The sequence below is a fragment of the Platalea leucorodia genome, assembly GCF_965183815.1.
Source record: "Platalea leucorodia genome assembly, chromosome: 1".
In the NCBI taxonomy this organism is placed as follows: Eukaryota; Metazoa; Chordata; class Aves; order Pelecaniformes; family Threskiornithidae; genus Platalea; species Platalea leucorodia.
Genome location: NC_138823.1, coordinates 114,862,149 through 114,875,012, shown reverse-complemented (window position 1 = coordinate 114,875,012; position 12,864 = coordinate 114,862,149). Strand labels below are relative to the sequence as shown.

The window sequence follows — 12,864 nt, the reverse complement described above, 5'->3', positions numbered from 1 at the left end:
AGCAACCTCTGCCTCAGATCTCTGCTCCTGGTGCATGACTGGCTGAACTCCTTATAAAATATGACCGTTCAAGACAAACCAAAATCAGTGACAATTTACCTAAAAATGGATGTCAGTGGCTATTCTGCTGTTCATTCAGGAGCTGCCAAGCCACCCATGCACTGGAGGGCAGGGGGGAGAGGGAGGAGAGAGGCTAAGAGCTGGAAATGTTCATCATCCAGTCCGGCTGTGCTATCCTCATCCATTAACCAAAACCCCTGGGAGAGCTCTTCAGCCAATGCAGCTCAGCGTGGATGCACTGACATTGGCAGAGCTACCCTTTCTTTATACTTTTTTCACTTTCATGACAGAAGGGATCAACATCCACATACACTAAAAGCCATCAGGCTCTTCTCTGTGGGTGGTGAAACTCTGAGTGAGGACATTTTGGAGTCCCACAGGGTTTGGCTTTATGTATCTTTGTGCATTATATGACAACTTTGTTAACAGAAAATAGGTTGGTTTGCCTGTGTGCAGGATCAGCAAGCATTTTTTGTGCAAGACAAAGTTTCATTGAGTTGTTTGGAAAAAAAAAACATTAATTTTCACATTTTTTATTACATGTTCTTACTAGTTTCCTCCCCACTCTCACTGTTTTCTGGTACTTTGCAAAAGGGAAAACCAAAAAGGAACACAAAGAAAAGAATAAAATATCTCACCAGAAAAGCAAAACTAGAAAAGACATATTAAGTGGAAATAAAATATTTGTTTTAAAAGAGTCAGTTTATTAATTCAAAATTGTTTCAATTAAAAATTAATTCTTTGGAGAGCCAAAGTGTTTCTGAAAAAAATTTTTTGAAAGCAACACATACCCCATTTTCTGCAGGAAAAATGCCCATTATTTTCCATTTACTGCTCTGAGGGATTTTTCCTAGTCTATTTTATTCAAAATAGGCTTGATCAAAGAGCCCACGAAACCAACAGGAGTCCTGCCAGAGACTTTGAAACTCAGACATATACAGAGTCACCAAGCACAAAACTACAATCAGTCAAACGATGCCGACGGCACCATTCTCTTTCCACACCCCACCTCAGCAGCTACTCTAAGTCATTCTCTGCTGTGCAGGGTGCACTGTCCTGAACTGCTTCAGGCTACGTTTTATGCCCTTCTGAAAATAAAGGTAAGTTATCAGCCCTACACCAGTAAATCTGAGCACACTGTATAAGAAAACTTGAGGGTCACAGCTCCAAACTGCTGAGAAACTTAAAATACCCACAGAATCATTTTGTATTCAACTCCAAATTTAAAGAAAACCTGATATATAGAGATCCTTTACAAATGTGTTAACTGCCTCCAGTGAAGATCTTAAACAACAGAAGACTTCTACTTCAGGATCTGTAGTACTCAGGCATTTTTCCAGGCTAAGCACAGATCAACACAGGAGAAATCTGCAGATGCTGTGGCCATTTCACTTACCTGAGCTGAAACAGGTATGTTTTTAAAAGAGTTGATCAGTAGTCTAAGAGCTGGCTGCGATAATTTAATCTTTGATAAATATTAAAAGGTACAAAGTATACATCTGAATCTCATATTTTTTGAGTAGCAAAGCCCCTATGAAGTGACTTTGAGTAATAAAGAGGTGTTCAGACTTTCAGCATATTAATAAAGTTCTGCATGAGCTCTCATACATGCAGGCCAACACGTCAAAAGAGGAACGTGAAGCCGTATACTCCTCTTATGCATTTTGAAGTCCCATTCCAAAAAACACCAACCTAATCTTGTAGCACAGTCTCACATACTGCCCATTGCAAACCCTGATAAATAGCAGAGCCCGTTCAATGCATTTTAGTATCCTCAAGTTGCAGAAGTCCAAGCAATGCTGGCATACTGGTCCCAGTCTGAGAAAGAGTTTACATGCACGCTAGACACTCAAGATGGAACAAGCTGTGCTGTTAAATATCCGTGTATGTGTTTTACCAGATGGGTCCAGTGTCCTCAAAACTGTGCAGAATCAAGGGCCAGGTTGGAAACTAACAACTGCAAAATACCTTGCATATTTGCTCACCAATTATGTTCTTTAATTTAAAATGTTTTCTCGGTAAGAAAGCTAATGACCCTGGGCTAATCTGCATGTACAGATGTGCATATTAAACTGAAATTTTCAGTTCAAGGTTTAGTCTGGTCGAGAAAGCGTGAAGGTGTGAAGGTGGATGGCATACCAGAAGTAACTACGGCAGGGAGAGCTTGCAGGTAGCAAAAGAGAAATTTAGAAATGGAGACCAGGATGGAAAAGTCTGCAGAAGCATTGGAGACACTAAGACTGCTCCCGAGCTTTGGCACAGGACAGCAGGTTGAATAAGGGAGTCGGACCAGCATTGTGAAAGCACCAATGTGAGGCACGGTGGGAGCTGGATTTCATCAGATGCTCAGTGGAAGAAAGCAGCACAAAGGAAAGGGCGAGTTAGCCAGTAACACAGGCAGGCTTGGCGAGAGCTGGGGAAAGGCTGAAGGTCAGGCAAACCGAAGACAGGGCAAGAAAGGAAGTGCTTTACAATCTCCGGGTGAGATTTTAACCTGTCCCTGACCAGAGTTGTGCCCTGACGCTCTGCCTTTTGTACACCCCAGAGCTACACCCACCTCTCACTCTTCAAAAGGAAAAGGTAACCATGCCCACATACCAGCTAGTTTTTCTGAACCTCACTTTCAATGTACAAATCTCTCAGCTGACACCTGCAAACATATACCCAGACTTTCCTAGCCCACCTATTCATAGCATGGAAGTTTGAGCCTCACCTAAATTCAGCTGAGTTGAAACCCACCTGCCTCCATGCGTGAACTCAGTTGAGCCATTGTAGTTCATCCATGGTTAAAGGTCCATCATACTTGGCTTGGAAAGTAGCAGTCACTGAATATCTCATGTCCAAAGGCATCAGCAAAGTCCCTGATGCCAACTTCTACAACTGAGTATTGGTGGAACATACTTCAAGTTCCTGAAAGCCATTTTAATTCGCTTCGGAAATATTATTATGTTAACTTACTGTCTCCATCCACAATTTGAAAGGGAGAACAGGAGAAAAGAATAAATCAGGAAAGATCAGAGCTTAGCACAATCACTTAAATGCCATCCACTTACTTCTGCCTGAAAACATAGTTAAAATGAAACTTTAAAAGAAAGGGCTACAGAGAAGGTTTTCAAAAGGGGAACCCGAAAAGCCTGAAAATGTTCTAAGTAGTACACGAAAAGTAACAGATTCGACATTAATAGGTAAATTTGATCCCATGACATATAGCCCATAAGGAAAACCTTTAGGATTCCACATACAGAAGGAAGTTAAATACCAATGGTCTATATCAAATTTAATGGAGCTAAAGTGATTCATATCAGTCAAGAAGCGTGTCCTAATTTTTTAGTCTTTCCTCCGTCTTTCTTTAAGAATAGCTGGTGTTTTATTAATGTAAAATATTAACTTTCGGTTAGTTGTAGGTTTTGTTCCTATTACCTACTTCAACCCAAACAGTTCAGATAAGTCCTGAATAAACATGCAAGCTGAAAGTTCCTTATCTGAATCAAACCAAACCACTGAATACTTTGAAGTTGGTCAATTGTTGTATATGCAGTGGAAACTGCTGATTACCTTCCAGTCACCTCATAAAGACAAAATGATCCTCTAGACTTGAGTCATTCATGCACAAAAAATGATGATAAAATAGTTAAATCACTTCTAATATACTAAACTAGCTACTTTGTTTCAATGTTGTGCATGCCTTACTTGAGCACTTTAGTTTCAAACATAATAAACCAACCTTTGGCTGATTTAATTTGAAAGAGCAATTTAATTCCAGAACAAGCATCCTCACACAGAATTAGACTGGAATAACAAAAAAGGCAAATTATAGCAGATTTTGTTATTGGCATGTGGACAAGTTGACAATCAGGAAGCCGTTTGTCTTTCCAAATCCAGTAACATTGTTAAATGACCTTTTTTTTTCTTCTCCAGGCACCCCAGCACAGAGTAGTGTCATGAACATAGGGAAATTGACTGTAAGAGACAGTTTAGTAGTGCTAAAGCTCAACCAGTGTCCTCAGGAGTTCATTAAAAACAAGCCTTTATTACTCAATTTGACATTGCCTAATAAGATTCCAGAAGATATTTTTGCTTATTTTAGGCTAATGAGAATTTTATAGACAAGTCATTTCCGTATTCTCCCAAGAGAAAGTGATAGATTGGTGCACAATAGACTGGCTCCTCATCCCTCATTTCTTCAGCATCTTTCTTCTCCTATTAAGTCTTTTTCTTGCTTTCCCTCCACTTTCTATTTAAAAAAAGTAACCTCTCTATTGGCATGGAAAATAAACATTAGGAAAAAGAAAACAGTCAGAAGACATGTTTTATTTAGTGTTTGATAAATTAATCCTCAGGGAGGCATCCAGGCATGCTAACACTAAATACCAGTTCTAGCCAAAAAAAAAAAAAAAAACCCACACCAAAAAACCAACAAAAACCCCAAACAAAAAAAAAACCAATAACTTGCACATTCTGCAGCATTTCCCTGGCATGAAATCTGTTGGCCAAAATAAGAGAACTGTGAATCACATATATACCTGTTATAAACTATATTTTCAGATGTCTTAATGATCATAAAGCCATTGGCAGCTACTAGAAGATTGAACTTCCTATTGAGTAACCCTGGTCTTCATTTGTCAACACAGAAGCATGAAAATATATACAAAAACTCCTATGCTTATTAAGTCTAACTCTAAACAGTGAAAATCCAACTCTTCCCTCTGTAACTGAGTACAATCAAACCTATTTGCAGCTGAGCCATCGCAATTACAATACCCAAGGGATGCGAGGCGCAGGGGCTGTATAAAGGGCATAGAACACAGCAGAGTAAAGTGGCCACGGGGTTGAGCTGTGCCAGGACTGCACAGTTCACAGCCATACGATGCAAAGCAGCTCATATTCGCTGAGCAAATAGCAGCAGAAACAAAGATATCAACTCCTCTCAGCTGTTTTTGCCCTCTGCACTCCACTAGAACTGCATTTCACCTTCCCAAATGTTGTGTGTTTCACAAATATATATAAAGGAGGGGGAAAAGTTGCTTTGCAGGGTCCATAAGAACGTCGTAATCCGAAATACCATATAGTTAGAGCTGCCATTGAATCTTGAGCTGATACTCGATGTGCTTACCATGCCTAGCAGCTGGAAAACTGTGACCTCTCATGGTTATGAGGAGTGTCATGAACGTTGTTTGGTGACACAATTACTTGCCATTTATACCCAATTTCCTCACACCAGCAAAATCATACATGGCCAGTACAGCTTACAGCTTCAAAGTTAAACAGTAAAAGAAATTCTTATTCCAGTATTAAGTGTCCTAAGATGTTTATCATGTTGTTCCATAGAAACATTGCATGTGAATGTTGTGTGAAGCCCTCATCCTGGTCTTCAGTTTCCTTTTACTTTGCTGCACTGGGTACAATGTCCACACATAAGGTACAAGTGCATCCACGTATCACCACAGAGGTCTCATGCTATTTTCTAATGCAAGCATCCTGAACAACTTCTCTGTGAGTGTAAAAGTCTGGGTAACTGATGTCTGACTGCAAAAGTATTTATGACAACATGACAAGACAGTTCATTAAAAGCTTCTTACATAAATGGAAAATTATATTAACCAAGGTAGTAAGAAAATCTGAAATTTGAGGCGCTACTGAACACAATAGTATACGCCAGATATTCAAAGGGTATGAAATGTATGTGCTAAGATCTTCGTAAGAAAAGTAAACTCAAAGGAAGGATGGAGAGATAGAGACCTTTTCTTAGACATAACCTGAAGTAATGAAAGCTGGCACGATGATGATACTGGATGGTACTGTCCTCCATGGCTATATGTTACTGCTTCAAAATCCCTGCCTTACTTGAAATACAAAGCTAGAAACTGAATGAACATTGAGATGAACCTGTACCTCCAGCCTCAAGAAACAGGCCTCCTGGTTCAGAGTTGGAGCACATTACCAAGAGAGGTAGTGAGAAAGGCCAAGAGAAAAGTTAAGACTTGATTATGTCCCCAAACCATCTCTTTCCATAACCAGTCTCTGACAGATGCCAGGACTAGAGTATTCAAAATGAAGGTGGAAAAGATTTTAGTAGGAAAATATATAATTATCTTCCCAGCCCGTCCCCCTCCATCCATGTATTAGGTTGCACCCTTGTCTCTGAAAGCTTGCCTTAGAGCATGTGAGGATAGGCTGCAAGTTATAGTGCCCGACCAGGGCCCCACACAAAGGCCCCCCCCCAGTCAGTCTTACAGCAGGGCAGCAAACTGGTATCAGGTATCTCATACTAGGGCTGTCCACAGGCGAACAAAGTGCCAAATGTATGTATGGCTCCTGCAGGGCATTAGTAGAGTAGCCAGAACACTGATAAACTCATAACCTCCAACTTCCTTTGCAAGCCAGCCCTAATAGTTGAAATTGGCTGCAATCCTCAACCATAATATTTGATATCCTTTCCAAGAAATGCACAATTAACTACGATAGCTTTGGATATTTGATATTCAGGGGAACTAGCGCTGTTGTTGCCTGGGCTGTGATTCCATTCTCTGGTAGACTCCAGATCAATAGAGCACAGCATGTGAACCTCTAAGATCATCAATTAATTTAAAAAAAAAAAAACCAAAACAAAACAAAAAAACCCACACCAAAAAACTCCACAGTAACTCTCAAAAGTTAACAAGGACAGAAAAAGCAAAATTGCATGTGGGAAGTGAAAGAAACTTCAGAACAACAAATTGTATCATCTCTTGTAACAGATACCCACCAATTTTGTCTTTGTACATCCATGGAAGATTCAAATTCTTAGGATAAAAGAGTAGAATATGGTACCCAATTTTAGAAATGCAAACTTTATGCAGCCCTGAGATGGTAATACCACTTCTTCAGAGAGCAAATAACTTATTATTTGAGGTGTAGAGAGCTCTATATCCAAGTGACACGTCTCCATCCAACTAAATAAGAAAATGCTGCCAAATTTATTTCTATAATCTCAATGATCTCATATGTTTTCATTAAACTTATTAAATAAAATGAGAGATGAAAAGCAGCCTATTTATCCTATGCTAAAGTAATAAGAGGGCTTAATTTTTTAATATTTTCAAAATGAATAGTATGCTAGAGGTATATAGCATGTATTATAAACTACAGTAAGTATCTGTCAGAAGAATAATCTCACTGAAACTTTTCACTATTATACTTAGTTGTTTGCATTCTCCTTGCAGCAGGGAGCCATAATCACGGGCCTACATTTCTCTGTTCCAGACTTTGTACAAACACACAGCAAAAGAGAGCCTTGCCCCCCAACTTTACTATCCAAGGTCCTATGAGCCTAAAATCAAGAATAGTGTTAAAACACATTGCTAGTCTGGAGGATTAAAATCTTAAGTAAAGCCAAATCTCTTAATATGTTAGGGATAACATGTTGTTTCCACCATAATGAATTTTCTGACTGCAAAAGCTATATGTGCTACCGTTTCTTACTTTTTTGTTTATTAAGAAAAAGGAAAAAGGTCCTAGAAATTATCTAAGTAGCATACAAATACCCAAATGGAAGCCAGGGAGTTATGCTCAGCACACAACCATTTGCAGGAAAAATTCTCCATCAACAATTCAGTTTCTCTTGTATGCAAAGCCCTAAACAGGAGAGTTCAGCTGGATGCACCGTTGCAGGCATATATTACTTCTTCGTTTCAGACTACTTCTTTGCTATCAGAGATACTGGGCCTACATACCCAGTCCGCATGCACTCCTCATAATAGAATAAAATATCCTGGCAGCAAAGTCACAAATGACTCATGAGTGGTGGTTTCCTTCCTACACAAGCCAATTCTGGAAACATACCCTTTGGTCTTGCTGTTATCCTCCTGACGTTGTACTCAAATGACAGAAGCCATTCATTCATTCATTCATTTCTTCACGAGGTGGGAAGACGTGAAGCTATCAAAGAGAGCTGGCAATAGCCCATAAGGCCTGATTAAGCTTTTCTAGGTTTTGGGAATGAATCCAAGAAAAAAAATCCGTCAGGTTCTGATGTGTTTTCTTCGTAACATTTTGTTCGGGTTTAGATGAAATGCAACCAGTAAAAAAAAAAAAAAAAAAAAAAAAAAAAAAAAATCTCTGTTTCCCTTTTCCTGCTTGCATTCCCTATGGGCACTCTGGCAGCTTGACAAAATAGCGACTGAGAACAAGCGCTGCAGGGCCAAGTCCTGGCTGCAGCTGAGCTCCGCAGAGGGGGTGCCGGGGAGCTGCCAGGACACCAAAGGGAGTAGCTGAAGTATTACACAGCCAGGCTGGCGTTTGCACCCTTGATACCCCAAATAAATACTGCCCACGGGACACTCATTTTGGGTTTTTCACAGAACAGAGCAGGAGCTTCAGCAGTGTTCAGAGCGGCAAGAGAACAAGCAGCTTCCCTTAGGGGTAGAGGTGGCTCCATCAGCCTCTTCCCATGGCACCAGAACAACCTGGTGACAACCTGTGGTGTCAGGACTGCTGTAGTTATACAGGTGCATATTTAGCTTTATCTTTCAGAAAGAGCTGAAAAACTTATTCAGAAATTTCACACCTACTTTGAAAATTAAGCCCTCGAGAATGTTTTTGGGTTTTTTGTTGTGTTTTTTGGTTTTTTTTTCTTTGGCTGTTTTTTTGTTTGGTTTTTTTTTTTTTTTTTAAATTCTGAAATTTAAATCTGTTCTTGCATTATAAGTGCATAGGAACTGCCATCTTGGATCAGACCAAATGTCCTTCTAGCCAAAATCCTGTTTTCCCTTTGGAAAGCTACTGAGGGTTGAGCTGATCCTGCTACAGAAGTGTCTTTTACAACACTGAGAAACAGTTATTAATAGGTAATAGTCAAGTCAGAGCCCAGCATTGTATTTGTAGTTAGGACTGTTTTGTCCTGTGTGCACCCATTTATTCTCATCCACATTAACTCCCTTTGCCATTTTGTCATCAGTTGCTCAATGTCCCAAGAACCTTCTGCAACTCCTCGCAGGCAGCCCTCCTCCTTTACTACTCTAAAGAGGTCAGGTCATCAGCAGCAAACTTTGTGTCCCTCTTCACCCCTCTTCTAGATAATTTTTGAGAACTTTGACAAGTTGAGATCTTTGCAAGGATCTTCTGGTAACCTTTCTCCGTTACAAAAATAACCATTGATTGTCACCACCTGTTAGTTATTCATTGTTGAGTTTCTCTACAAACTGCTTAGTTTCTTTAGCAGTTTTTGGTAAGGGATCTTGTTGGATGCCTCTAAGAAATCCAGGAAGACAATATCAGTTGGATCTCTCTGTCTGTATACTTATGATAAATTCAAATTACTAGCATTTTTGTGAGACATAACTCTCCCCCCTTGTATTGCAATTATCCACGTGCCTCCTAATTCTATTTCTGAACAGTTTCTATTAGTTTTCCTGTTAGAGACGTCAGGCATACCAATCTGCAGATGCTAGGCTCAAGCCTACTAATTACGTTCTATAGGAATTCACCCCAATTCAGGATAAACAGAAAATCTTACAAGGAGTCTGAATTAAAGTTTCCATCTAATGATAATAGCCCATACACACTAATATCTGTATCCTCAACTTTGAAACATTAATCTTCTTCAGTGTAGAATAATTTTGTATGTATATGTGCACATACACATATGTATGTATATAAAATTTTCATACAATTGACCAACCACGCAACCCTTTATCAAAGTGGAGAATCAACCTTCAGCCTAATCAAGCCAATGTTTAGGAATCTTTTGCTATAAAGCTGACACTAAACACAATTTGACAAAAGAAATAAATTAATTTATGTAAAACTTGCAACTACAAATTCTTACTGTTTCAGTAATGCTTTAATTTTTTTCCTAGTTCATTTTCTTTTCTCTTAAGTGTCAGACTTTTAGACAAATCTTCGAATTGGGGCTTGCCAAACCTATTTCAAAGTTGCACCACAGAAGCAAATCATGAGCACAGCAGCTAACAAACCTCTGTAACCATCCAGGAAAAACACATATCCATCATGTGTCTCTTCCTTCTGAATTTCAGTGTAATATATTTTCCTGCATTTGTATTTCCTCTGGGAAGCCAATAAACGCCTGCATTTCCCAACAATTTACCCTATCCTATCTCCCTCCCAAAGCCACTCTATCACCACTGAGGAATTAAACAACAGAGAAAAAATAAAGAAAAGTAAAGCTGCCTGAATCTGACGTTCTCCATCTCATTGACAGCATCAGCAGACCCTCAGAAAAATTAGTGGTTTAGGGCATATTACTTACTGCATCGATATAAAAAAAGACTAGTTTTCAACTTCATCTACTTGCACATTTTCCATTTGGATAAGCATAGTAGTTACATGCCATGCATGCTTATACAATTCGTTTATTATTTTTTTATATTTGATAATTAGCTCATTCTAAAGAGCTTAGAAGATACACTGTTGGTCAATAAATAAATGTACAATGTTCAGATTGTTGCCCATTTTGGTGTTAATAAAAATGTCCATAATATTATTATTTGAATCAGGAAAAATTTAGTAAAATGAATAGAATTTGGTTGATTTGTTTCTAGTATAGGGAGAAATAAAAATAGTCATGGATAATTACGCTGCTTTTTATTACTCAGAAGCATTATTCCTATTCTGTTCAACGACACAAAAAGTTTAAGGAATTTCTATTTACCGGTGACTACTAGCAGATTGATTTTGACCTAAATTATATCTGATTGATAGATAAAGTTAGAACAGGCGATATCTCTCAAAAGACTGACAAAATACCAATGAAGTACAATAAAGATGTATTTCTAAAGGATTGTCATTGTGCAAGAACTAATAATTACAGGATGAATATGTGAATTTATGCATCTCCACCAGCTTTGGAAACATATTGATTTTAATTGTCGTTAATGCCTTTTTCAAGCCTCTGGTGACAGCCAAGTCCCAGCTGAGAAGCTCCCAACTTTTTCCTATCTCTGGCAACATAAATGCGAACTGATAACATTTTAAAAAGAGGGAAACAACAGGAAGGGAACCGCACCTTTGCAACGCTCACAGCAAGCTCCTCTCTGCTTAATTACGAGAGCACAGTCCTTGGAGAGCATCGGACACTTCTCTCTCTTGCATGTCACTTCCTTATTCTGGAGAAAAAAAAAAAGAAAAAAAAAAAGACAAAAGCTATTGCAAGCAAACCAAATCCACAGTTTACTTCCTTGCAACTCAGAAAATAAAACGCGAGGCTAGCAATTTGCTCTTTCACTTCAGGAGAGGTCCTTGTGATTCAAAACACCTTTTTCCCCTTGAAGGAATGCAGTAGAAAACAGTCTCTGAATTATCCAGGAACTCACGCAAATGGTGTTTAAATTCCACTTAGACAGTAATTCATAACCACTACCCATCATGGTACAGAAAACGTGTCCCACTGGAGAAATCCACTTTACTTAAATGAACAACTAGCTACATGATGCACTTGTTAAAATATTCTTGGGGTCTTGAGGTGCTGCCCCATGAACTGCACAGCTCAGGAATCGTTTCTCACAGTGACAAAAGGACAGATGGCTGAGGAAGAGGTGGCAACCTCAGAGAAAACAAAACTCTCTGAAAGTCATTTTTAGCTGGCAGTCAGAGGGTCTTCAAAAAAGCCTACTACATACTATACTAGAAAACAGACTACTGTAATTCATCTTTCTCCCCAAAATGCTGAAAATCGATGAAACAACACAAGCAGGCGGAATCACTGTACATTATAGTGTCATCTTTCTATGGCAAAAAGCCAGCAATGGCCAAGGCCAAAGAGCACATTGACCACATTAAGGAATGTCAATAGAGGATGTGTGACAGCAGGCAAGAGAAATATTCCATTTATAGCGTGGCTTGCCCCTGTGGTGTCAACCCTTCTGGTTATCCCTGCCTTTAAACGAGGGCAGAAAACAAATACTTTGGGGGTTTCTTTCACTAAAATTTTGCTACTTGAAATTCCTCACTGAAAGTAGCCCTCTGAAGTGACCTCCACCTATAATTAGTAGCTCAGTTCATTAAGTGACACAGGTGGCCATTTACTAGATGCAAGTACCCACCTCACCCAACCTTATGACTTAATTAGAGACCAAAAAAATCAAAGGGCTAGAAAAATGTAAATCATAAAACTAAAGGAAAAGAATCTGTGCTTTCCAGTCTTTTTCTTTTGCTCCCTGTGGCCTTATTCAAGGTGCCTGTGAAGGATAACACGCAGCTTTTATTACACTCCAGCTCTTTGTCTAAAATCAGAGGTTTATTTTCTTCAAAGTCACTGCCTGATCTGATGGGAGCTATAAAGGCACTTCAATCTTATCAGTGTTTAAGTGAGGACTCACTCTCACCAAGCCTGTGTGAAATCAGCAAATGAGAATCAGGCCCTAAAGCGCAGCTGCAGCGACACAAAAAACTACCGTAAAAAGCCAGGTCACTGCTACATGCTGGCTGCTCTGCACCACTCCAGCATTGCACAGCAACCATAAATGCAATTTAACTGGCGAGTTAAGCTGAATTTATGTCGGGTCTGTAGCTCTGGACTGGCACAAAGCAGCCACAGCACAGCAGTGCAACTGGCTCAACAACTTTTTAGAGCGAAGGGCAAAATCTTGATTCCCTTTACGTGAACATAGTGCCCCCTGACTTCGCCTCCATAAAGCCTGTTGAAGGGCAGTAGACTCAAGTTTACCAAATCGACTACACGCAGTCTGTATTTTAAAGGGTTCTGCTAAGATCTGATTTTTTTAATGAGAGTTTGCTCAAGGAAAGATTTAATAAGCCTAGTAGCCCCGTTACCTTTATCTGTGGGAAAATCTTCTGCATGGTGAAAGC

At 39.3% G+C, this 12,864-nt stretch overlaps 1 protein-coding gene across 1 annotated transcript in view; it reads right to left on the bottom strand.

Annotated features, from left to right (window-relative positions):
- The window catches only part of BMPER (BMP binding endothelial regulator), a gene marked incomplete at both ends in the record, with an annotated part of 147,976 nt that overhangs the window by 112,194 nt on the left and 22,918 nt on the right, over window positions 1-12,864 (bottom strand). The window contains one exon of the mRNA XM_082327696.1: window positions 11,063-11,162. Within this exon, the coding sequence (XP_082183822.1) occupies window positions 11,063-11,162 (100 nt within the window). The remainder of the gene's footprint in view (window positions 1-11,062; window positions 11,163-12,864) is intronic.